General features: G+C 34.5%; 1 protein-coding gene across 3 annotated transcripts in view; it reads left to right on the top strand.

Moving 5' to 3' along the window:
• Positions 1-25,212, top strand: part of VPS13A (vacuolar protein sorting 13 homolog A) — a 112,503-nt gene extending 87,291 nt beyond the window's left edge. The window contains exons 60-72 of one of the 3 annotated variants that reach the window (XM_055790454.1): positions 639-752; positions 2,670-2,815; positions 2,941-3,022; positions 4,039-4,152; positions 4,623-4,698; positions 4,794-4,957; positions 5,305-5,350; positions 5,609-5,732; positions 6,726-6,840; positions 17,531-17,616; positions 18,229-18,352; positions 19,880-19,954; positions 22,299-25,212. In XM_055790454.1, the coding sequence (XP_055646429.1) occupies positions 639-752; positions 2,670-2,815; positions 2,941-3,022; positions 4,039-4,152; positions 4,623-4,698; positions 4,794-4,957; positions 5,305-5,350; positions 5,609-5,732; positions 6,726-6,840; positions 17,531-17,616; positions 18,229-18,352; positions 19,880-19,954; positions 22,299-22,349 (1,317 nt within the window). In that variant the 3' untranslated portion in view covers positions 22,350-25,212. Of the gene's footprint in view, positions 1-638; positions 753-2,669; positions 2,816-2,940; positions 3,023-4,038; positions 4,153-4,622; positions 4,699-4,793; positions 4,958-5,304; positions 5,351-5,608; positions 5,733-6,725; positions 6,841-8,987; positions 9,582-9,869; positions 11,077-17,530; positions 17,617-18,228; positions 18,353-19,879; positions 19,955-22,298 lie in introns of those variants that run through there. The other 2 variants (XM_055790456.1, XM_055790455.1) reach the window with 2 other exon arrangements.
• Positions 25,213-26,430: the final 1,218 nt, after the last annotated feature.

Raw genomic sequence — 26,430 nt, 5'->3', positions numbered from 1 at the left:
TTCATTTTCTTTGACTGTTAAGTCTTGTTTGAGTATAACTTCAGAGTAGTTATTACTGAAAAATCTTAAAATGTTACTTGTACTTGACCAGTTCTTCAAAAACTGTTGTAAAGGATCTCTTGTCTTTTGAAAAAGAGCTAGATGGAGATCTTCTCAGAGTATGTAGAAGTCTAGTTTCTGTGTAACAGAAAATAGTCTTTATTCTAGTTATTTGTATTTAAAAACCTATGTGTTATATTATATTTGAGAAGGGTGTACATATAAATATATATATATATTTAACCTTTGTTTGACCCAGGTAAAAGTTGTCCAAATTTTACTTGAAATTATTTGATATTTGAACTTGCATAAAAAGAGGGGGTGGTAGTGGTTTATTTTTTTAAAACTATCAAATAGGTGTATGTTTCATTGTCATCTTATACGTGTTTTTCTCCTCTTCATACAACAAAAGGCAGCAAATAAACTCTAGTTTAAAGTCCTCTAAAACTTCAATTCTAAGTAAAAAAAAAAAAAAAAAAAAAGATCAGGAGGGTAAAAGTCTATATGTTAGTCAATATGTTGCATCTCAGTGACTAATGCATGGTCATTTTATGTAGTCCAGATTTTAAAGTAATATTTTTTTGAAAATGCATTCACAGCTAGAACTTTTCAAAAAGGATGTTGAATCTCTTCAAGAAGAACTGATGAGTGTGTCTACAACAGATACATCACAGATCAGCTTGTATGAATACTTTCATATCTCTCCAATTAAGGTATACCTCTTTGACCATACAGCCTGTGTTTGCTCCAACTGAATAATTTTTGTCTCCTGCAAGACAGTAGGCACTAGAAATGAAGAAACATAGAGGTGATCAAAAATAAAATAAAAATGTGCTGGAAAAGGACTTTAATTGTTACCACTTACTATATGGCGTTACATTAATATTTATTAAATGTTTATGTAAGCTCATTATTTCATTCCTATCCATGATTTTCTTCATATACTTTAATGCTTCTTCTTGCTATTATTTAAGAGATCCTAGCCAAATGTTATTGTTTGTGTGCAGAAAGTGTGTTGTGGATTGGGGAATGAGGTGATTTCTAAAAAATGGATACAACCAGCATTACTGTGCAATGACATTTTCTCCTTCATTGTTATTTACTCATTGAAAAAGTGGTTTTGTTTTTTGACTCCAGTAAAGTCTACTTTTGACTGTTTCGCCATTCCCATAAACATTCAGGTACAGCGGCTAAGCAGTATGTGCATACTTACATGGAGACATCTGTCTGTTTGCCCAAATCAAACTCTAAAGCACTTTTAGCTTACCGGGCTTCATTTTTTGATTACTGTGTGGCTGATGTTAAAGCTGTGATGGTACTTCTTAGGTTCTGTAACAGTTATGTAAGAGAATCTCACCTCCATCCCATGGGAAATAGATTGAAGGTCTGAGTTTCACCTCTTAACGGTATTGGGTAAGATGTTAGAAACAGCCTGCTATTAGAACAGGTAATTCCAGGAAATACTTGGTTGGCTTTATGTAAACAGCTTAGTCTAACTTAGTCCAAATAATACTTAGTTGCTTTTCCGTGTATCTTCACTTACATGTTCATGGGTATGTCTCCTGTTACAAAAAACGACTCAGAACTTGACAAAATTAAAACGCCATTTGTGTGTTAACAAAGTGAACACTTTGATAAAAAGTAAATAAAAGCTTATTTTTGAATGTATTCTGTCATATTTGATCTGAAAAATTACATGGAGGAGATGGGATGGAATAAATCAGCTTCAGGTTGTAATAAAAGATTAATCTTTAATGCATATAAAGTCTCACATTATTTTCAGTTACAACTTCATTTTCTTTGACTGTTAAGTCTTTTTTGAGTATAACTTTAGTTATTACTGAAAAATCTTAAAATGTTACTTGTACTTGACCAATTCTTCAAAAACTGTTGTAAAGGATCTCTTGTCTTTTGAAAAAGAGCTAGTGATTCTGTAAGATGAGGTATGTATTTTGAAATGAGCAATAGTTAAACTCTGTTATACCATAAATTAATGAATTGCATATGGTGTTGCCTTCAGAGAATCAGAAACAGGTGTAACTTCTTTTACTTTGATTTTTGACAGCTGCTGAGTACTTGTGCACTGTAGAGCCAATTGAGCAATTTTCCTGAATGCTTTTCTGTTTTGAGACTGTCACCTTAATTTCTGTGAAAGAAATACTTAAGTTAATACTGGTCTGCACAGGTGGGGTTTTTCTTGTGTACATATTTCAGTGTTTATTTAGCACCTGTAAAACTTGTGTTAATAATAATTTGGTTTTAGGCTTTTTTTCCTCATTCTTACTTGGACACTGTGCTATGTTACTGTTTTCAATCTCCTCTGATGTTTGGCTATTACTTACCTAAGTTCTAGCTAAAAGATTCTGAAGACCTTATCTGAAAACATGAGTAAGCGATTTAAAGTTCTTGTTTTCTTAAAGGTAGTTGAGGTTGTTTAGTTTGATTGTAAATGTTTGGGGTTTTTTATTGCCCATGGTGTATTTCTGTTCTCTGTTAAGTCAATCTGATTTCAGTCAAGGTTAAAAACGTCTTATCTCAATTTTTAAATCATCTAAAAGATGATAAACATAGAAATATAATACTTCCAATAACCAACTATGTTATTTCCCAATCTCAATTTTATCCTTTAGTTACACTTAAGCTTTTCACTCAGTACGGGTGGAGAAGATAGTAACAAAGAAGAAAGAAAAAATGAATTGATACCACTTCAGTCCTTGAATCTCCTGTTGAAGAGTATAGGAGCCACCCTCACAGATGTTCAAGATGTTGTCTTTAAGTAGGTTAAATACATGATTGCAAAGATTACTTTCAAAGTATTATGTATGCTAGATTTTATCTTGCTCTGCATAATAAGGACTTACTTTTTCTCTCCCCCTTTTTTTTTTTTTTTTTTTTTTTTAGGTTGGCATTCTTTGAACTCAGCTATCACTTCTGCACTACACAACAGCTCCAATCATCAGTTGTAAGGCATTATTCAAAACAGGTTAGAATAAGTACATTTAAGTATTTCAGTAAATATGTTTTTAAAGCACTACTATGCAGTTTGGTTCTCTGAAAATATAATTACTTTCAGCCTTGTGTGTTTGTACAAAGGTTAAATACATACAAAATAATCATTCATTAGTTGGATTGCCTTTATTCTGAGGGCAAGTACCTTTCTCAAATTATGGCTAGAAAAAGTGGCATGGATAACAAAACAGCTTGCTGGAATAGATAGTGGAAGCAAACACAGTGCAGCCCCGATAGAGCAGAATTGGCACCAAAATATTAATGCTTATTCTTGGACATTAGTAGTGTATGAATTACGATCCCTTTTTGGCCTTTGTGTACTGTTCAGGTCCTATCATGCAGTGGAGAGAATCCAGCAGATAACACTTTTGCATAAAATAATTTGTCCTGTTCTATTCATCCATCATTAATAATAAGGGATTCTGTGGACATTTTGATTTAGTCCTCTGTCAGTCATTAAAGGAGAAAAAACCTATGCAGGGTTTCCAGTGAGGAACGAGTTACTGTTCTCTGGCCCTTCCTTTTCCCAGGAGGAAGGTTTGAAATGTCCTAGGTGATTCTCAACCTTTTTTCTAAAATCAGATTACACTTCATCTAGATGTAGTTACAGTGTTTTGCAGTGACAGTTAACAACACTTTGTCACCATATGCAAACATAGCAAATTTTGTGCTGTAGTATGAGAAATCTAGGTAATGTGCTTGCTTTGTAAAATCTCAAGAACATTAATGTCAGTTACTTGTGAAATGCTTGTAAGAAGTAACATTTATGTGGCTGACTTAATATGATTTACTTACTGTAAATCCTTTTTAATAAAACTACCTCTGCTTTTCCAAATAATTTTGAGGGGTTTATGTTAAACTCATATTAGTTTCTTTTTCTTTTTTTTTTTTTTTTTTTTTTTTTTTTTTTAAACTGGGTATACTACAGTCTTTGCCTTTGTTTTAGGGTAATTTCTGAAATATGTTTGCTAATAACTATTCTTATTTTAGGCTATTAAACAGATGTATGTTCTTATTCTTGGCCTTGATGTCTTGGGTAATCCATTTGGATTCATAAGAGGCTTGTCTGAAGGAGTAGAAGCATTTTTCTATGAACCTTACCAGGTAAAAATCTCTGCTACCTTCTTATGAAATGTAGTACAAGTAGAAAGATACGAATTATATTGAAAATGTGGATATACTAATACCTTTTTTAGTTTTAAATTTTGATTTGGAAGTGAAATGAAAGTGCCAGGAAAAAGTTACTGCAAAGCTCAGTGAGATAAAAAAAAGAGAGTAGTCAATTTAACTTAATTCACGAAAGGCTGTTCCTTACGGTTCTTGTTTTATAATAAATCAGATTTTTTTCCCATTTGCCTTAAAATAAGCAGACTTCAGGGAATTAATTAGTATTCTAAAATAGTCTTTCTCCCACAGGTGCTTTCATGGGCACTTTCACACTTTTATCACTCAGCCTCATGCTTTTGTTCTCTTTGTTATATATAAATTCCAATAAAACCGTTATGATTTTAAAATATTTAATGCATACTATTTGAAGCTTAATATATATGCATCTTTTTTTTTTTTTTTTTTAGGGAGCCATCCAGGGTCCTGAAGAATTTATAGAAGGAATGGCACTTGGACTCAAAGCACTAGTAGGGGGAGCTGTTGGTGAGTTCCAGCATTATCATGGTAGTATACTTATAGTAAGCAATACAGGTGAGTATTTGTAAATTGTATTGGCGTTGTATTTTATTTTCCAATAGGTGGGTTAGCTGGTGCTGCATCAAGAATCACTGGTGCTATGGCAAAAGGAGTTGCTGCAATAACTATGGATGAGGATTACCAGCAGAAAAGGAGAGAAGCCATGAATAAACAACCCACGGGTCTGAGAGAGGGTATCACTCGTGGTGGAAAAGGATTAGTTTCTGTAAGGAGAAAAAAAATAATAAAAATATTAATGAATTTTATGCAGGCAGGAGTAACAAAGGTAGAGGCTGCCATAGTCACCAGAGAGTTGCTACTCTTAATTTTAATTCTGATTTTGAAAACATATTCCCACAATTGAGTAGTGGTTTTAAATGAAAATATACGAGAGTAAAAGAGACAATACGAACTGTGAACAAGGTGCCTCTAACTCTGTTTCCTTGTTGTGAATTTTAGAATTTTCCAACGTATGTACTTTGAGGTTATTCACCAATGAACTAGCAAGAAAAATGTGAAAGATGAAAAATGTAATCTGAAAGCATGTTTGTAATCTCTCATTTCTTTTGCTAGGGTTTTGTGAGTGGCATAACAGGAATAATTACAAAACCAATAAGAGGTGAGTTTCTGATGCATTAACTGTTCATATGATGGTAAATTCTTGATACTTCATTAAACATAAATCTGAGTTATAAAAATTTTCGTCGATGTTTTATATTCCTACTGACTTTCAGTTTAAATGTTTACATTAACTTTGTGTGGAGGAGACTATATAGTTGCATATCAAATAAGAGTTGTAATTAAATGGTAATTAAGTTTGTTACAGTTGTAAGAAACTCAGTGTTTTATATTGATTTGCTGCATTTAATCCTTTTAGGAGCTCAGAAAGAAGGGGCAGCTGGTTTTTTCAAAGGTGTTGGAAAAGGCTTAGTGGGAGCAGTTGCTAGGCCTACTGGAGGAATCATAGACATGGCAAGCAGCACATTTCAGGGTATTAAAAAGTAAGTAAAATATGAAGAGTGATGTATGGCAGGAAAGAGATAATAGTAGCAGTAGTACGTTGTGTCTTTGTATCACTTCTGCATCATTTATGGTTCTATCAACTTTCTCATTAACACAGATGAGCTGGGAAAAAAATCTTACATATATTGGTAATTATGTTATAAGTAGGTGGCTTTTAATAAAATACACAGTTGATAACACTTAAAAACCACAACATCAAATCTCAGATGTTTCTAGCATTACCAAAGAAACTATTTTAAAAGCCTCAGCGATCAAGTCTTCTTCAATTGCTGATTTTTTTTCCTTTTACCCCAAATATACAGGAAAAAAGGACTTAGCAGCTGCATCAAAAGTTACTTTTTATATTATTATGACTGTATGAGATGAGTTCCAAGACTACCAGGTCATGCCAGGATCTGTTCTGATTGTTCAGACTGAGAACTGTTTTGTTCTCAGTCTGCGTATTAATTTCTGTGATAGTCTCATTTTAATAAATGTGGTGTTATAGATTATCTCATTCTGTAATGTGTGCTGAAGTAGGAGAAAATGTATTGAGCTTTGTCTGAATGCATCTTTTTAATGGCTCTGTTCTTCTTAGCAAGCTGGACCAGTTTTGCTACTATAAGATTGCTAGTCTCTTGTTTGCCACTTCTCATTTCTTTAGCAGATGAATGCAAGAAAAATGTTAGAGCAGAAGTTCGGTATGGCGCAGATGTCTTTAATTTTGAACTTTTGAAGTACAGTACCTAGACACCAATGAAGTAATGCAGGCTTGTGCTGCCCTGTGCCATCTCTCTAAAATAGATTTTGGAGTGAAATCTATTACTGTTTCATAGAATGTCAACTCAATGTCTATTCATACGCGGAAGTACAACAGTTGCTGTACTAGTACTTGAATTTAACTTGTATGTGAAATAACTTGGACCCTTTGCTAAATATTATAGCTGGTGGAAGTATTGACATGTGCCTTACATTTGCTGCTTTATTGTCAGAGTTGCAGATTCATCAGAAGATGTGGTAAGCTTGCGCCCACCTCGCTTCTTTGGTGAAGATGGAGTTATTAGACCTTACAGATTAAGAGATGGAACCGGAAGTCAAATGTTGCAGGTGAAGAAAATGAAAGATAATTTGATATAAATTCTAACTCATCATACGTTGACATAACTACTTTAAAGAATTGCCCAGTTCTTAAATTCCCTACTGCCCTTTACCTAATAACTCAGTAGTCAAGAAGTTTCATTTAATTTCTTAGGCTTATGACCACTTTGGTGATTTAGGTTTTGTAATACAAAGGAATACATTATAACCTCTACCAGTATATCTGTAGAGGTTTGTGCAAGATACAGAGTATTTTGAAAGAAGAAAAAAGTTTATATGTGTAATTGAAAAGGTTTGTATTTTATTTTTGATAAACAGTGATGGTAATCACAAATACTTTATTCAGTACTGTTATTAATACACATTTTAAACAGTGACTCTTTAATCTCAACTTCATTTAAACAGCATTTTAAACACAACTACCATAGCTGTATGTATGTCATACTACAGCCATTGAAAGAACGTAAACAGTTTGAGTACTGTTTGCACGAAGAACATGCTGAGCATCAGTGATTCTTTAATAATTCAGGTGCTGTTTAAGCAAATTTCACTCAGATATCAAAGAGGAAATGATTTCAACTTTTGTGCAGCTTACAAAGTTTCTGGTTTTGTTTTTTTATCTCTGTTAGAGGTAAAGCTGCATTTTAGAAATACTCAAACATAAGAAATAAAGTAATAGTGATTGCATGAATGTAAACAGAATTTTTAAAATACACATTGAAGGATTCATAGTGTGCCCGGGAAATGTTGGAGAAGTCATACAGAAATAACCTTTTTGGAGAAGTAGATAAGGATGAAGTAGCCTTTAGAGATTATTTTTGAACTATTTTGAGAATTGCCACAGCTGTTTGCTTCATGTCAGGTTCCAGTCTGGTTGTTTCTGTTTCTTCTGCATTTCAGTAGTGTCTTTTGTGTTGTGGTAGAAGAGGTTTGTCCTATTTGGGGCATTCCAGCTATGTTTGCCGTATCATTCACTGGTGATCTAGTTCAGCAGACTGTGAAAGTTCTTTAATAAATCACGTGCCTCTGCCTTTCTTCTAACGAGGCAGCTTTAACCTATGCTCTCCAATTTAAAGCTAGTGTTACAAAGCGTGTTACCTGAACTAGACCATAGTTAGAAGCCACTACTGATAAACAGCATAAATGTATTTCTAATCTTAAACCTCTTTTGGGTGAAAAAATTTATTCCAAAACATCCCCTTTTCTGTTTTAAAGTGTACCACTAAAACAAATGTGAGCAAACGGAACAGAATCAGCTCTTACATGCAGACTTCTCTAATGACTTTGCCTTGCTTTTGCTTCTTAAATTGATACGTGTTTGCCTTTTGGTTTTTTTTTTCTGAGAAACCTTTAAAAAATTCAGCAGTGATACCTAGTTCTAGTTCTCCCCTGTGTGGTTGAGTACAGTACCACCACCTTCCATTATCCAACTTGCAAAAGCATAAAGACACTGCCTTGTGTAATGCTTGTCATATTTTGTGATGACAACCATTATTTGAAAGTACCTAAAATTTGGAAAATTGTATGTTTCATGTTAGTCTTCACTACTGATGATTCTAAGGCAGAACTACTCCTGAAGAAATGTTTTGAAAGCTCCAAACAGGATCATAAATTTCCCTGTAGATAGTCAAATCAGAAGATACTGAATTGCATAATATTTTTTTCCAGACATTTTCTGATGCAGCATGTTTGATGTCTTAGTACACTTGAGGGTAAAATAAAATTAATGTTTCTGTTTCTAGAGATATTTCTATGTTTTGCATGAGACACTGTGTATTACTTTTTCTCAGTATGAAGCAGATTGATAGCATAATATTTTCTTAGGGGGGTAAAAAAGACCGTTCTCCCCTTTTTCTATAATTTCTATGCATACAGGTCTGGTGACTAGCCCCAGTGCAGTCACTGTGTTGAAGCATTTGCAGTGGATCACTGGATTAGATTTGAATAAAACTTCTAGTGATTTAGAGGTTGTACATGCTGATGAAAGGAAATAGGATATAGGTGATCTTGTGTGCTTATATTGTGTCCTAAACTAGGATGTCACTTCAGCATTTCTTTGTTTTCTGGGGTTTTATTTTACATTAATAAATTTGCCAGACAAACTAACCCTTCTAAACTAATGCTTCTGCTTTCTTCTTCCTTTACCATGCTTTCAGAAAAGACAGGCCTACAGGGAATGGACTAAGACTCACAATAGTAGTGATGATGATGACAGTTAGGATAATATGGACTGTAACAGATATACATGGCCTTTGTCACATTCTTTTGACCTTTAAATATTAAATGTTGCTGCTATAATTCTCACTGAGAAATTGAGATTGTCTGATATTAATTAAATTCTTATTTTTCAAGCTGTGCAAAAAAAAGATATAAGTGGGGAAATAAAACTGTGTCATCATAAATGCTAGGCAAAGGAGCAAAGAATATAATAAAAATAGTCTTAAAGATAAAACTTGACATTAGGTGAAAATAGTAATGAATAATATGACAAAATAGTAATACCATGCCTTAGAGTTTATTTCTAGATATGTTTCTATCAAGTGTATTTAACGTTTTTCCATTTTTGTAAGTGTTTGACAGGTTTTATTTATAATTTGCTAGACAGAATGCTTTTAAATGTGTTTAGTAAAACTTTACTGAGTTGTACAGTCATTGGTGTTAAAATGCTGTTTATTTGTTTCATATTTCAAAAGTTTCTTGTTTGCTTTTCTTTTTAACAATAAACACATCTAAAGTATATCTAAAATGGATTCATCTGTTCTGTTGCAACATTGTTTCTCGTGTTTCCTGGAACTAGATTATGTAAAAACACTAAATGATCTATAAAAGTATTTATAAGGTAAAGTACACATTTTAAAAGAAACATTTAACATAAACTTTTACTTTTTAATTTATCATTTATTTTACCGTAATTTTTTAAATACTTACTTTGTATATCATTTGGAATCCTTAGATGTGTGAAATAACGGTTTATTTAAGTATTTTTGATTGTGAACGTAAATTATTTGGTTCTTAAATCAGTATTTTTGTTTTCATAGCAAGAAAAAAAAAGTAAAAATCCACCCCAGAACTAAACCCTAAGTAAAAGCATGGACAGCTGAAGAAAATACCAGGACTTTTAGAAGGCTCTGTGTAGTAAAACCTGTGTACCATGCAAAAGTATTTAGTTTATTTACCTAGAAATGGGGAAGAAAAACCCACAACACTGAACCACTATAATTCTGTACTGTAAATTCTACAATATAGTTTTACAAGTTACTTCTTTCTTTAAAAATTGTTATAATCTGTATTCAGTGGAATGCTTGCATAGGTTTCGCGTTCTTTTTTGTGGTTTGTTGCTAACTTTAGATTTTTGTGTTGCATTTTAAAGACATCTTGTAATAGACATTTATGTATCAAAAAGTACTGTAGTAAGAATTAATTCTTTTGCCAGCCACTCAAGAATTAGAATTGCTTTAAAGCAGTAAAAGCTTCTGAAATAGTTGCATATTTACCAAAGGTGATGTCATGTCTTTCATGGTCTTTTGTCTTCCAGTTACAAAAACTCTGAGGGAAGAACTATTAAAATCCATAAGACTGCTTATTGTGGCTCTATGCCTTCAAAAGCTGCTGTACAGTCTGATCTCATGGGCAATGATGAGCCAAGGAATATATGTCTATAGTATCCCATATAAAAGCGAGGACAAACTCAGCTTGAGAGTTTCTTTTAGGTGAAGCTACTGATGCTTAAGATTGCAACAGCTCATGTATTGCCACATACTTTGTAATACTGTCATCTGAAAAGGATGTCTTGCAGAAGTAGATGAAAGACTGTATTACAGTTTATTACTGCCTGAAACATTGTGGGAAGGGTTTTGAGTATTTCAGGTACAAATAGATCTTGAGTATTTCATTGAAGAATGTAGAATTTCTAAAAAAAAAAAAGACATTTCATGCCTAAAAGTTGAAGAAATTGTTAGGTATGACTTTGTGAAAAGGTTCCAGCTGCATTTTGTTAAGTTTACTGGGTTTTGGGAACTTTGAATATGTTACTGACATCTTTTGCCTTTTTGGCTTTTTAGTACAGTTTCTTATTCCTACAAAACTTTGTTTTTCTTCTGTAATGACCTGCCCTACAAGACAATGTATGTCAATTTCATAACAAAACATGATTTTTCCTCATTCTAAAACAGATTTAGCAAGAAATGTAATAATTTTGTAATCATTTGTAATGTAAGCATTTTATAATAAAAATGTAATACAGTATTTCTATCAAATTTATCTAATTTTTAAACTATTTTAATTTATAGTTCTGTAAGTCATTACAGAATATGGAAGTAAAATTTAGCATGAATGGTAGTACTTCTTGTTCAGGTATCACTAATTCAAGTTCCACTACAACATAACTAAAAATACTTCTTTCTTTACTCAATAGGTTGAAATATTGTAGAATGCTAATTTAAAAAAAGTTAAAAACTTTGGCAGTATAGTTGGAAAATATGACTTGTATACCTTATTTTGTTTCTTCCGTGGAGTATAGCCCTATTTTTAAAGTTTCTATGTTAATAAAAAATGTAGTAGTTTTTGAACAAGTATTCTATTTGTTTTTGTCTTGAGTCTAGCTTCCTCTGAATGTACATTGGGAAAAGAAATTGTAGGATCACAAAAAGTTGAATCTCTTGGGATATTAGGATTTAATTTCTCTTCAAGTCATAAAACAAAAACTTGTGAAAAGTGTAATAGCTAAGTAGCTGAACGAGATGCTCTTTAAGGCACCAAAAATGCAAAAAAAACCCCCCAAAAACAACACCACACCAAAAAACCCTCTCAAAACCCAACCAAACCAAAAAACAATTTAGAGATTATTTTGTTTAGGGTTGTAAAGTAACGCATCAAAAAACCACAGACCATCATGTCAAATAACCAGGTTTTTTTTTTGTTTTTTTTTTTTGTTTTTGTCCCGTCCTCTGCACCCTGACCCCCATCATTTAATGTATCGGTTTTTCCTCTGCTTTTTTGTTGGTGAATTAAATTTGAAGTCCAGTACTGTTGCTGAAAAATCCAGGAGTAAGTGCCATCCTTTCAGCTCAGGATGTCAAGTTTTCTGATGTGAGCTGTAGAACAAATTGATGATTCAGCTGTTCTTGAGTGTTTAGTTTTATGTATGATGGTAATTTTGAATTTACATGTTTCCTCCTTGCTGTGCTGAAGAATTGGCTGTGCTCTTTGTCTCTGGCATTAACTGGTACATCCCATTTGATCAGGGTTCTTTGGTCTTTTTGTTTTCTCAGGAAGCTCTGTAGACTTCAGTCAGTGCAGAGGGACAATATAGACAGTTTCTGGGATCATTTCATAGACTGTTTATACCTTTGTTGTTGGTCATTTACAGAAGCTATAGACTTGCCAGGAATCACTGGTCTTTGCCCTGCCAGTGAATAAAGCTGAAAGATAGGTTAGTGTCATACTTATGTTTGTAAGTCATTATACTTGCACCATGAAATCTCAGAGAAGTTTTCTGTGTTACAGCTCAGTGCCTACCCAAAACCAAAATAAATTCAAAACCTTTTTTCTATTTCTAATTTGCCTTTAAAGTGTAGGAGTTTGTGAGGGCCCTTCTACAGCCTTGTGTAAGGTTGCTGCCCAGCTATGCTTTGGTGGGTGTAAGCTTGTAGAGAAGACTGTCCTTCAAAGCTCTGCTCAATACAGTGTCTTACTGTCTTGGAGGTGTTTAGCCTTCATGATCTTTTTTTGGTCATGAAGTAAGATTCAGATCAGGTGGTAGAATGTCAGAATAGGTTGAAAAAGCCCTTGTTCCTTTGTATTCAAACTTCAGTCTGCCAGGAAGAACACCTGAGGAATGGGAAAAGTGTGTCATACTCTTCCTTTTTCTCCTTCCTTCACCCTGTCCTTGGGCTTGGGTTCAAATCAAAACATAAACAGCCATATCATGAACTACTCTAAAACTGAGGTTTCCCTTCATAAAATTATAGGGAGAAATTATTTCCAAAGTTCAAAGTAGCTTCACTTTTATTCTACATCGTCCTGACTTGTACCAGCCATCCATTCATACATGCTATTGAGTTTGCTGCTCCCTTATTTGAGTCACAGCTGTCACTCTTCATCTTCCTTTGGAAAACCTGTTGTGTCTAGGTTAAAGGAAAGAGCAGGATCCTTACCACTTAAATGTGCAACATTTGGGTATTATTACATAGCTATTGCCCATCCCCAAATAGAAGACATGTATATACCACAGGAAGCTGGCTGAGACTAACACCAGTTGTTTCAGAAGAACATGGAAACTTGTGAGATTCGGTTGCATTTTAGATTTTTTGTGATTGAAGCATAAATGCTTATATATGGTGGAAAAGCAAGTAAAAACTACCAGCGTCCTAGGCAAAGCATACACCAGCTTGTTGTTTTCTGACAGAGAATGCAGAAAAGAAAATTGGAATATTTTTCCATTTCCCTGCTGGTACCGTAATCACTTCAGATGCTACAAATGAAAGAACTTTGGTTGTATTGGCAGGCAACACAAAGAACTTCCAGATGTGGACACCATAATGAAAGTGTAGATCAATATGGCTTCTCCATTCAGCCCATCAAATACATTCTCTTGGTATTCAGATCAAAAATTTACCAAGATAATTCTGCCAGTCAGCATAGGCAAATTATATTTGTGTTGTGAAGTAGAAACTTTGTTCTGAAAGAAAGCAGATGTCCTCAGTTTTACTCTGTTGCATCCTGAGGCCTTAGATTGAAATCTTAACCTTGACCTCAAATTTCTGTTGACTTTAACAAAACCATGTTGATTTCAGAGCTGATGTTCAGCACGGCTGAATGGAATCTTAAATTCAGGCATTTGCACATCATGGACAAAAGCTTTATTTTTGTAGAATGGCATTGCACATTAGGATAGCTGGAATGAGGGAGGAGGCAATAAAGGATTGATGTTAGTTCTTATTAATAAAGGATGAGGAGAGAATTCTACATGGCAGCAAAAGAAATGTTTTACAGTAACTTTTTTAACACTTCCCATTTTTTTCCCCACACACATTCAAGCTAGATCTAAGTGGCTTGGGTACTGGTTAGAATTATTAAATCTTTGTGAGGGGAAGATTGGATATGTAGTTACACCAGGTTAACCTCCTGGAAGTAGTGGTTCTGCAGCTGTTGAAGAAGTCACCGTATGAGCTGAAAGATACATTCATATTGGAGTTTCTAGCAACAGCAATAGATTGCCTTCTGAAGTCATACATTTGGACAGTAATTGGTTCATAGGGAAATACGTTGGCAGTCTAAAATCCCATTGAACACTAAGTTAAAATGTGGGTATAACAAATCTCCTACTCTTCTTTCTTGTTCAGATTAAGTAGTAACAGCCTTTACAGTGTTTCTTTTACATGCTGTTTCAGTTGGGTTGAAGAGCATCAAACATTCAGACTTTTTGTATCATATGTACTAGTAATATTTCTTAGAACTATAATCAGAAGGATCATAGGTTTTTAATTTTGTCTCCACTGCTTACACTCTGCTCTGCTTCATTTCTAACTTTGTCAAAGGCCTCTGTGCTTGCTTCTCAATAAACTAGGAGCATGTAGTGTAACCGGAATCTTTCCAAATGCAGAGATGGCACTTTTAAGACACTGAGCATATCTGCATATCCATCTCTGCACAAATGATCACATCTGCCGTTAGATTATTGCAGTGACATCTAGGAATTTGTACTACAGGTAAGAATAATTAGCAAAGGAGGGGATTTGTGCTTGGAATACTTCACTCCAGCAGCTGTAAAACATGTCTTTTTTTCAATAGATGCATGCCATTCCATCTCTAGTCAATGAACTATAGCATATACTAAAGCAATCAGGTTATTAAACCTTTTTTAATTTGAAATACAGAAGTTGTGTTTTAAGAAAACAAATGCTAATTTTTACAGTGGTGGAACTAATATTGAAACAATGATTGATCAATATTAACTTTCATAGTTTTACATCACCAGACAGTGGTCCAAGTTGCTATCTTTCTCCAAACAATTAATATTTAAATACTTAACAATTCTACAAACATATTTATGCATCTATATTGAGGGATCAATTATATATCCTTTAATGTTTGAATTCTTTAAGACATTTTAGTAGCAGAGGGCAGTAGTGATCTTGCTTTAAGAACTATTAGCAGTAAATTGATGTATACCTCTGTTACATATTTCCTAATGAATAGGTGCAAGCCTAATGCTAAAAGGGATGAAGGTTGTAGATGAAGGGTAGAAAAACCTAAAGGCAGAAAATGTAGAAGTTGTTACTGCTCAGCATTGGCAGAGATACAAATGTTATTTTTGCAAATGGACTGTGTAGCGTTTTCCTGTGCTTTATTTCTCAATTAACATCTGTTCTCTACAAAACTATAGAATGCAGATAACTTGAGTTCATGATCTTTGACTCCTAGCTAACAATGAAGAGTATTTAGCTCAGCACATACCACGTGCTAACAATATTTTTGGGTTGCACAAATCACTTGTGAATCTCAGTAGAACAAAATACTTTTTGTGCTATTTGGTGGACATTGAAATATTTTTTGTTTAGGATTGCAACCTGTGTGATAATGAAGTATACTTTAGTTCCATAAGAATTTTTGTAATTCTGTATTATCAGTAAAGTGAGTAAGTTACAGTGGGGTGATGTGACTTGTTGAAAATTAACTAGCAAGCTAATGAAGAGACAGAAAGAGATAACCCTGCTCTCTTAAATCCCATTTAATGGGGATTAATGTTTGGATTGAGAGCCTCACCTCAGTGCTGTGCAAAGTGTAAGAAAGTTAACTTCTTCGATGAAGAAGAAAGACTAAGACATCCTCTCCATCCTAATGAGGTTATATTGCTAAATGCATCTCCCTTATAACTGCTTCTAATAGAAGAGAGATATTGGTCATACTTTGTTATATATGTGTTTGGACAGTAAGAGAAATTGCTGTCATTGTCACAGAATCTTGCAGATGGAATGCAATGACGTGTATTTGTTACCTCTACCGAACCACCCTTGCTCTTTCCACACACATTATTTCTGTAAGTTCCTGTCAGCCTTTTCCTTTTCACTGTCTTTCTTGCTAGGCCACCAACACTGAAAGTCCATCAGGATGTAGAACGAGACCAGTAACCTGGTACCTGGGTCAGTTATCATATCCGTGCTGTCTGTCCATACAGCCACCTCTGTCTTCTAAGCATCCAGTGTGTTGTGTGCTAGAACGCTGTGGAGGCTACCTCGAGAGAGGATTTTTTTGGTTCTTTGGTTATGAAGTAGGAGTTTGGACCTAAATACAAGAGGCAGGAAGAGAGCAAAATCAGAGGCATTGCAATCCCTAGACAAAGCTTGAATAAGGAGTTTCCAAAACCAAAACAATCTAATCTCTGTTTTCCAAACCCTTAATTCCTCATTTCTTAAGCCATTCTTGCAGTATTCATCCTGCCTGTGACTCTAGGTCTTGCAGAACTAAATTCAAGCAGTGACTTAACGTAAGTAGGCGTATGATCAATAGTTGTGATTGTGCAGGCCAGCAGAACTGGGAAGAGAGAAATAATGTGAATTTCCTGAGAGCTTTTCCAGAAAGCTGCCTTTTGGGAACTTGTTACTCAAATGTTCTTGCATTCTAGTCACTAAAGAATCAGCAGCTTTGAGGGAAGGCATAATTTAAAAAAATTGTTTGGGCAAGTGGAGTTATCCATGTGGCCAAATTTGAAGTTGTAGGGTAAGCCTAAATAAATGTCTGTATTATTTTACAGTGGTGATGAATACTCATTTAATGGTTTTTCGATTTTAACTGCACTGAGAACTAATCTACAGTGATTTTAAACATTGGCATACGTATCTGAAGCAGTATGTTTGTAGTTAAGGGTTTATTGAATCATACTGGTTTATACTAACCTATCTTTGCTTCCAGTTTGTAACACATGGGAAGTATATGCAAGCAGTCATGTTGCTATTCTCGACTAAGATGCAGCAGTCCTAATTTGATCACTAATTTAATCACCTGTTGCTCAGAAAGTCAGGAATCCAGTGGTTGCCAAGTCATGTCTTTAAAAGCCTCTGTTTTTAAAAATTACTCATCTGCTCTCATCAATATTTAAAATTTATTGGCCATAAAAGAATATTCTGTTAAAAATATTCACAGCAATTGTAGGTAAAGATTAAGTAAGTTTGAGGGACACAAAAGAATATGAAGAAATGCTAAACATTACTTCAAGTGCTGCATTTTTAAGTCTGTCTACATGGTGGTGGGTTTTTGTATACAGTTAAGTACAGATTTATTCCCAGAGTTAATTACTGTAATGTATTGGACATCACTTGACATAAATTAGGAAATGAATCCTTATTTCTTTTATTGTCTCAGAACTGCATTAGTTGGCAGAAGTTTGGTGTGTACTAAAAATATGTAGAAAATAGTCCTGAGAAATGTTCTGAGAGATTATATTGTTCCTTGCCAGTTCTGGTTAGCATTGATTTCTGTTTGCATAGCTGCATTAACAGCGACTGAATAATGCTATGTAATTATGAATGTTAGCTGTCACAGACTTGCTAGACATATTCTGGCCTTATGAAAGTAGCCTTTTATTTGTGTGCTATGTGCTTTGTTATAACATACTTTTGCAGGATAAGTTTTAAGCACAGAATTAGTACATGAATTTATACTAGCGTATTCAAAACTATAAAACTTCAATCTCTTTTAGAAAATTGAAAATGGAAGATTTGCAAAACTCAGATATATTGCACATGCTATGGTCAACAGTACAGATCTGTTAATGGTAACAAAAAGGTAAACAGTTTTGACTCAATAATAACTACTTAAAACTACCGTCAAAATGTACATGCCTTGATAACTGATCAGTAACTGCACTGTCCTTGTCTATGTAGATAAAATAGTGGGGAAGGCATGCTTACTGTGCTGTTAATAATCTTGTTCAACAGCAGGATTGTTCAGCACAAGAGTGTTTAGTGTCATAGTAATTTATCTAAGGAGAGAAAGGGAATGCTGGTTTTATGATTTCTTTAATGAGAAGGTTTTCTTATAAATCTGGTTAGGCTGAATGTTAATCAATGGAACTGTGGGATTCACTTAAATTAGCATATTGAAGGAAAAAAGGGTAATATAGGAACAAAGTAAGTAGAGTATCAGACATACTAAAAAAGTTTCTACGACTTGTAAAAATACAGCTAGAAGTAGTGTTATGGTTTTGCTATGAAACAGTATTTTAAATAAGTTAGAGGAAGGTTCAAATTCACTTTTGAAAAGTATGCTGTATGGTTATGGATCATTAGATGAGTACTATTTTGTAACCATGACTTCATTAGAGCTTGGATAACTTTGTAACTTATTAGTATTTTTACATTAATTTTTAAACTATAAATTTTATTTTCTGGTGCCTAGTGGTGTGTTGTTTGTGACAAAAGGGACATTTGGACAGCTGACATGTGAATGGCAATACACTTACGATGAATTTACCAAAGAACCATTCATTGTCGATGGCAGAAGATTACGCATTGAAGCCAAGGTATGTTAACCTACGTTTCATTTTCTTTTTGTGTTACTGTTTGTAAGATTGAACTTTGAATTCCTGAGCTCTCCTTTGAATTCTTGATCTCTCTTCTAGTGAAGATGCACTCAGAGAAGGGAGTTGGTATGGCAAACTCCTCAGATAACTAGCTTCTGACTGTTCTAAGGAGAATGGGAACATGATGTTTGAAGATGAAATGATTCCTTGAGCCCTGGGCATTTTCTGTTGGTGTGCATTAGTTTGTGGTGTATTCATAGACTGGAAAATGGTGGTACAACAAAACTCTCAAAGATTGCAGAGTATTTCTATTCTGCACAATGGAAATATGCCAATATGTGGACTTCTACCTTGCTGCAATCCCAAAGATTCAGATATATCAGAGCAATGATTTGCATGTGCTGTGCTTCAAGGATTTTTTTTTATTTACTTGTAATCAAATCCTTCAAAAATATAATAGTGTATTAATATCTTCATGAAAAATATAATTACATATGCTTATTCCTTCCAATGCAAGTTGTAGAATGTTGCTCTCAGTTGCATTTTTTTCCTTTAAAAAAAAAATTGCCAAACTTTCTTTCCCTAGTAAACTGGCAAAGGACATAAGGAGCAAGATGACCACTGATGACTAAGTGTATTTACAGAGGCAAAGTTCCTTAAAAAAAAAATAATCTTAAATTCTTGTTGAGATGGTAATTGGATTTAATTTAAATCAATAAATTTACCTGCCAGTGGCTTGATTTTTCTGTTTTTAATAAGCTTTATGTGTGTAATTACACATATTGGTTGTCAGGACAGTCTTGACAGTGTACAAAGTCATTCCGTTTTTCACTCAGATTATTTGTTTCTATTGCAGAGAGCATGAAAGGCAGAGCCCTATTGGTTTGGAATCCTCCAAACTGGATTTCTGACTGCAAGTGAACTTTTACAGGATGAAATAATTCTTAGAGTTTCTGCCATTTCAGGCAATGCTGAATAACATATCCATCTTTATCCCCACACAGCAGTCATTTCAGAGTCCATTCACATGTCTGCAGTATGCTCTTTACTGAAATCTATGGTTGAAAACTGTATTTTGCAAATCACTGCTTATGTTCTGTTTCTGAAGTCTCAGTTGCTTTTTTCACTACTTAAGACCACAACTTGCAACTCAGTATGGGTGGAATGTCCACCCAGGTAATAACTTTAAGAAGAATGAAAAATTACAATCTTGGGGAGTACTGGATTTTGTTACCCTACATACTCCATTATCTGCCTTCCATTCCTACACACTTCTATAGTCCAGTCTCCAGGGTCTCTATGGTAAAAAGGGAAGTCTGTTACTGCTGGAGTTCCAGCACACTCCGCTGTGCTTTCATGCAGAAAATGAAGTTTCTCAGGGGTGTGTGCATGCGATGTGAACATACTCAGATTAGCGTAACGGGTACACGTGGCTGGCTGAACCATATAGCTGCCTTAATGGTAAATAATTTCTTAGTCATAAAGTTTGAAGATACTAACTTCAGTTTTGAATTGCTATTCCTTTAGGAACGAGTTAAGTCTGTGTTCCACGCCAAAGAATTTGGAAAAATTATTAATTTTAAAAGTCCAGAGGATGCCAAGGTAACATGAAAATACTATTACAATTATACTGTGTTAAATTTGGCTTAAAGTGAAACGGGTATATCCTTAACCCGAAACTACTATGTATATTTAAAATTCAGTGTTTCCACATAGTCATTACACAGATGGAAATGACAATGGTGCATTCAGTACTGAATTTCAAAAATACTCAATTCCAATACCAAGCTTTTCCTTACATGAATCTTTGGAATTCTAACTGTCAAAAGGGTGATTTAACAGTACTGCTAACAAAAACTAAATGATCAAGAATGTGAATTAAAATAGCATGTTTTAATAGAACAAACAGTATTTGTAAACTACACCTAGTTTTATTCCAGGGGGATGGGAGGGGATGTCATTCCTCTGTTCATCAAAATACAGTTTTGATTGAAGAATGCAGAAAAGCCCTTATAGAAACACAAAGGGTATATATGACACTATTACTACTATTATACACATACTCTGGATGATCTCTTCATTTTCTCATCACTAGTTTTGACTACAGCAGAGGGTAGGAGTGGTTCTGGTCTGCTGCCAGAACTGAGGTAGCTGGATTGTGCGTTTTTTTCATTGTAAATTGAAAACAAAAAAAATTGCCTTGTTTTTATTAGTGTAGCTGATTATTTTCACAACAATAAACTAGTCTTGTATATTTTCACACCAGTGGGGTATGTTACGCTGGGATCATGCTTTGAAACAGTGTGCAGATGTTATATCCTCTCATTAGTTTAAGTTGCTTTTGCATCTTCTCATCAGTTTAAGTTGCTTTTGCCTTTATGAGGGTGGTTCCTATCCACAGCTGAATGATAACATTTTACTCTAACCTCAAAGAGTATTACAAATACTGTCAAGGTATTTGAGGACCCCATGCTGAATTTGACTTTGCTGTAGTCTTTGGAGATACTGAGCTCTTTTTTTTTTTTTTCTTTCTTTCTTTTCTTTTTGGCTGGGGTGGGGCAGGGGCATCATTGAGGTCCAGTAGTCTGTGTGGAAGGGAATCACATCTATGCCCCAGCTAAATTGGGAACAATTCCAAAAACCAAATTAGTGCATTGTATTATGTGTGCCGTAAGTCTTAAGCGAGGAAAAGAAAGCCGAAAAGTTGTGTGCGCTTTTCACAAAAATGTTGGTTTGCATATTTTCCTAGAAAGTCTGTGGACATCACAAAACCAACAGGAATGCAAATACAAGGGGAAAGTTCACTATCAGACAGGTTTGGTAAGGAATGTGGTTTTATATTTGAGAAGGAAGACTTCTCTAGGAGGTTCATTCATAGGAAGGTTCATGCAAAAATTGCCATCGGGGCCTTAGGGTCTATCCTACAGAAAGTAAGTCCCTGAGAGTCGCATCCGGGCTGTTCAGCGTATATCTCACTTTTGCAAATGTGACACTTGTGCTTGTGTATATAGGAGATGACACTGAGGGACGTGTTTTAGGAACAGTAAAAATGAAACTTGCACCCTTTATAGTAAAAAGGATATGAGGTCATTTGAGTGATGCTGCTTCATGAACATTGTGTCAGTCCAGTGGCCGCTATGGAGTTGGCTGTCTGTGAGAAGTGCCATATTCTGATGTGAATAGTAGTTTCTTGAACAGCCAGTTCTTCTTCCATACCTTCAGCATCCTGATAAGCAGAAGCTCCCTTTACTTAAGGCACTAAGCTAGTGATGGGAAGGAGTGGGTCCTAAAGATCTGTAACATAGATCCTGATCCAGTAACAATCAGATTTGTAATAATCCACTTATCTTCCTTGAAAACATTATGCAGCTTTCTCATGGCAATCCCTTTGTGTAACTCATCTCCTACCCTGGATTTCAATGTCACTGCACCCCTCTCCCTTTTTTTAGACTCTTGGGAAACTAATTTCCCTTTCCTGTTCAGTAAACATGTGAATTTGAAATTCCTGAAAAGAAACAGAATATAGTTAAAGAAAGCTTCTTTCTAAATAACTGTATTATCACATTGCTGCAACCTGTTCTTGTCCTGTCTTTTGTTATACTTGCTTCTCTGTTGTCATCTGTGATTTGTCTAGAGTGGGTGAAATGATGTAATTTGTTTTTTAAAATGTTATTCATTGAAATACAGACCAGAAAACTGAAATGTAAACCTGGCCTGTTTAACTAGTTGTGTTATTCAATGTCAGATGTTGGTACTTAAATGCCTCCATTTTCATGTGAGAAAACCAGGGGTTTGTAATCTACAGTAGACTTTTGGGCACTGTATTAAAACTGAGTAAGGAAGACAGCAGATACTGAGGTGTCTGGCCAACCCAATCTAATTTTCAGCTGCTTTGTATGGTTTTTACCAAGGAAACACTTTTGTTTTTTCCTTTTCCTTCACACAGTGGATCCTTTCTAAACTGGAAGAAGTGAGAGAGAATCAGCCAAAATTGTAATGAGAGGAGGAGCACCAAGATATGAAGAACAATGAACAGCTGCCTTTCAATTCCTCTTTAACAAGCAGAGCTAATTGAGTATCTGCAACAAACGTAAACACAGGAAAGAAGGAAGATTTATGAAATCATTCATTATAGTCACAACAGTCTATGGCTATATTACAGAAATAGATGACATTAAATTAGAAAAAATATTTAGTGATCAAAAAAATTTGCCAAGTTCTGGCTTGTTGGTTTTTTTTGGGTTTTTTTAATATAAGAGTGCCAGATTTCATTTTTTATAAATGAAGTGTAAAATTAATTTGTTCTGCCATTACATTTGATACTGAAATTGAACTCTGGAATAATTCTTTCGATGCTATTCAGTGCAAATTTTTCAGTTTTGATTTGATTCTGAAAAGCAATACTTAGTATCTTGGTTTTCATATGACTTGAGGCTGTGTTGAAATTCAAGTTTATCAAAGGAAATGTTAATTTAGTAATCACTAGTCTTACAACTCAAATTCTTTAGTAGTAGGCTACTGACCAGAGATGTCTAATTTAGAAGATCACAGGAGTGGCTGCTGAGTTAACAATATTACTTTCTTTTTATAAATGAACGGACCAGGTGATGACAAATTTACAATACAATATCACTTTTAGTGTAAACTTTTTTATATTCTACTCAAGGAAACATTGCAGCACCTCTATCAATATTCACAGAAAATACGAGTTTACAAAAACCTATAATGGGGAGAATTAATATATCTCTGCACTAAAAATATTCATTAAAGCCTATTATTTTAAATAAGTTATTAGTAGTCTTGCAACTCAAGAAGGAGTCTATGGGGTTATAAGTGTACTGTTGCATACCAAAAATCAATGCCTTGGATTACATAGTATTGTGTGCTAAGCAAGTGACCAATAAAGTAAGATTTATATTAAATAATAAATATAATATTTCACAGTTGCTTTTATCAACTTTTCTTACCCAGTGAAACTTTTTTGTTTCACACCCAGACAACAGAACTTTAATAGGGAGAGCTTGAATGTGTGTGATTCTGCTTATTTCATAGATGTGGTAGTCATAGTGTTGTTGAGTGGCAGTTGACACAAACAGTAAGGAAACAGTACAGTGTTACATGAAGGTTTCCATAAATTCCCATATCAAAGTCTTCAGAGTATCTGGTACGTATAGTAAGTACCTGCTGCCAAAATATTGTTTCCAAACGATGGTTTGGAATATTTATAGCTACAGGTTATAATTCTGACATTCTGGTGATGCTTGAGATATTAAAATTGTCACATTATTGTAAAATCTAAATTACTTGCATGCTAACCTACAATTGCAGTTCTTTAATTTACTGTAAGTCTTGCCTTTGGTGTTAAGTAACAATTTAGCGGGTTACAAAATACATGTAATCTTGTAATTTTTCCCGTGAATTCTAAACTGAATCAACAGATTATAAGACAATTCCAAACTATGACAATGACTATGTTACTTTACTTGTTTGTACACCAAGCACATACCAAGAGTATTAACTCAGGTTATAATCATGCCAAACTAATACAATACCTTGCCTTTGATAAGTAGTGTTATTAGGTGCACTGAGAACCACTGTGTATCTGTAATTTGTTTTTCATCTACGCTTTTCATCTTAGGCATGATAGTTTAGTGAATAGCTTCATCACGATCTTGATTCTTGATTATGGTGTTGTCTCCTTTTCTCTCTATCCCCAGTATTTACTGAGTATCTGCAGCAACTTTCACTTCTAGTACCTCTTGCAAGTACTTTGTACATTCCCATTTGTGTAGCTTTTCCATTTACCCTCTTCTAAATATTTTCTCTTCAGAGAGCCTCTATTTCAGTTATCTCCAGTTCTTAACTTTCTTACATTTATTTTGCCAACAAACTCCTGATTCTCAAATCTCAGCTGGCTCTTCAATAATATTTGAGCAATTTAACCATTAATGTCAAGTGCAGAATTTATTTTAAAAGTACATATCTGTGGTTAAGTTCATGTTTTGGAAAACTTAATTCCCCCAAAATTGCATTTTTCCTATAGAGTATAAAATATTTTGATCTTTTGTGCTAACTAAAAGCCTTAACACAAGAACTAAACCACTGGAAGTGTTAAAAAGTCAACATGGGACCTTTCCCCCACCTCCCTCATCTCCGCTTGCAGTGACAACATGATTTTCTGTAGTTCTCTTTTTCTAATCATTAAATTGTGTCTTTTTCCTTCTTTTTTTTTTTTTTTTCCTTTCCTTACACATCCTTCATAGACTCATGAATGAATTTTGCCTTTTCTTGGCAAACACCAGTTCTCTCTGCTTTAACTATATATTAGCCTGAGGAGAAAGTTGTTCAGACCTATGCCGTTGTGTGGTTTTCTGGATTATTGCAAGCTGTTTGAGATATCCACTGCTATGCCTCATTCCTTATTGCAATGTGCATATTTTTTCAGGAATGCAGAATAGATACATTAATTTATTAAAAATACATATGCAATTAGACAAGGGGATCTCAATAAAAATAAAAATGTAGGCATTTAGGTCTGCCCACTGTGGTGTTTGAAAGTATACCATGGCCTTTACTGAAGTACTGAAGAACAACTCTTCTAGATGACTGTTACCTAAGCTTATTACCTTTGAAAAATGTCATTTGAGTGCTTAGTAGTAGTTTAATGGTTAGAATTACGTCTAAGAAATCAGTGACAAACCAAACATGGAATCAAAGATGCCAGACACATTACTAAAACGTTTGTAAGTCTTAACTGTTTGCACCTCTTTTTGTTCAGCTGCATGGAATGGCTGTTTTCGTTTCCGAACTCTTCCCCCTTCCTTACCTCTTCGCCTTGAATAAAATGAAACTGAATGTTACTGGACTGAAATCTGATTATTACTTGTTTTATTTATATACTGCTTTAATTAACAGGTAATACCATTAACCAGAATTTCATAGGTAGAAATTGAGAAATAAATCAAATCCTGACTCTGAGAACACACAGTCAAGCTTATGTTGCAGCCATCTCAGTGAAAGCAGAATACCGACTTTAGTCTTTACCTTTGGTTTATTATATGGGCAAGTTAATAACTGGATTAACATGTGTAAGCTCCCTTTAAAGTATTTTTTTTTTCTGTTGCCACATTGAAAAAGCATAGATGATGTTTCCAGATAAGAGGTTCTTACAAAATCCATTTTTTTCCAAAAAAAAAAAGTCCGTACACATGCCATTAGCTATTTATTATCTTTCACGCTTCACAAAATACACTCGCGTATCAAACCACTGAAGTCTTTTGTTCCTTTGGAGTGAGTTTTAGCCATCTATCTGCAAATAAGAAATACTACACACTAGTCAACAACAGGTTAATATTACTGCGTAATGGTAGTTTAAACACTTACAGCATAGTCTTGAATTTGAACTACAGACCCTGAGTTTCCTGATTATTCTGCTGATATAAAACAGTTTTAATAAATACATCACATGCCTTAAGTCTTGTGGCCTGTTTGTAAATAGCTCTGTATCTTCCATATGATACTTAAATACATGTTTATATATTTGATTTGTGTATTTTTTCTGATACTCTTATTAGCTTCAAGAATGAGAATATTCCACAAAACTATTCAGAAGATTTCCCCCCACCCCCATTCTTGCACCTTTCACATTTGAATTCCAGAAGAGAACCACTGAAAGGCTGCGTTGCTTGGAATCATGGGGGTGTTGTGCAAGGCAAGGGTGCGCGCTGTTTCTTTAGCTAATCATACCGTTCGGTTCACTCTCCATCTGCAGTGACTGATCTTTACTGAAGACAAGCAAAAACCATGAACAGGTGATACCAATGAAACATTTACCTCCCAGGAACTTAGGAACTTTGGCCACCTATATACTTAAGAGTTAATTAGCAAGGGCTTTTTATTTCCTTGTGTTGATCAATTTATTTGTAAAATCTGCCAAGGAGGGGTCTCAGGTTCTATGCTTGAATGTGTTACTAAAACCAGACCAGGCAAGAAGCAAGAAGTCTTGCTATTGTGTGCAGATTATCATGGAAATTATCTCAGTATTGTGGAAGGTTGAGGGGAGCAGGAGGTTCTGATTT

Source organism: Falco peregrinus, chromosome Z, assembly GCF_023634155.1.
Source record: "Falco peregrinus isolate bFalPer1 chromosome Z, bFalPer1.pri, whole genome shotgun sequence".
NCBI classification, from domain to species: Eukaryota; Metazoa; Chordata; class Aves; order Falconiformes; family Falconidae; genus Falco; species Falco peregrinus.
This window is presented reverse-complemented; position numbering and strand designations above follow the sequence as displayed.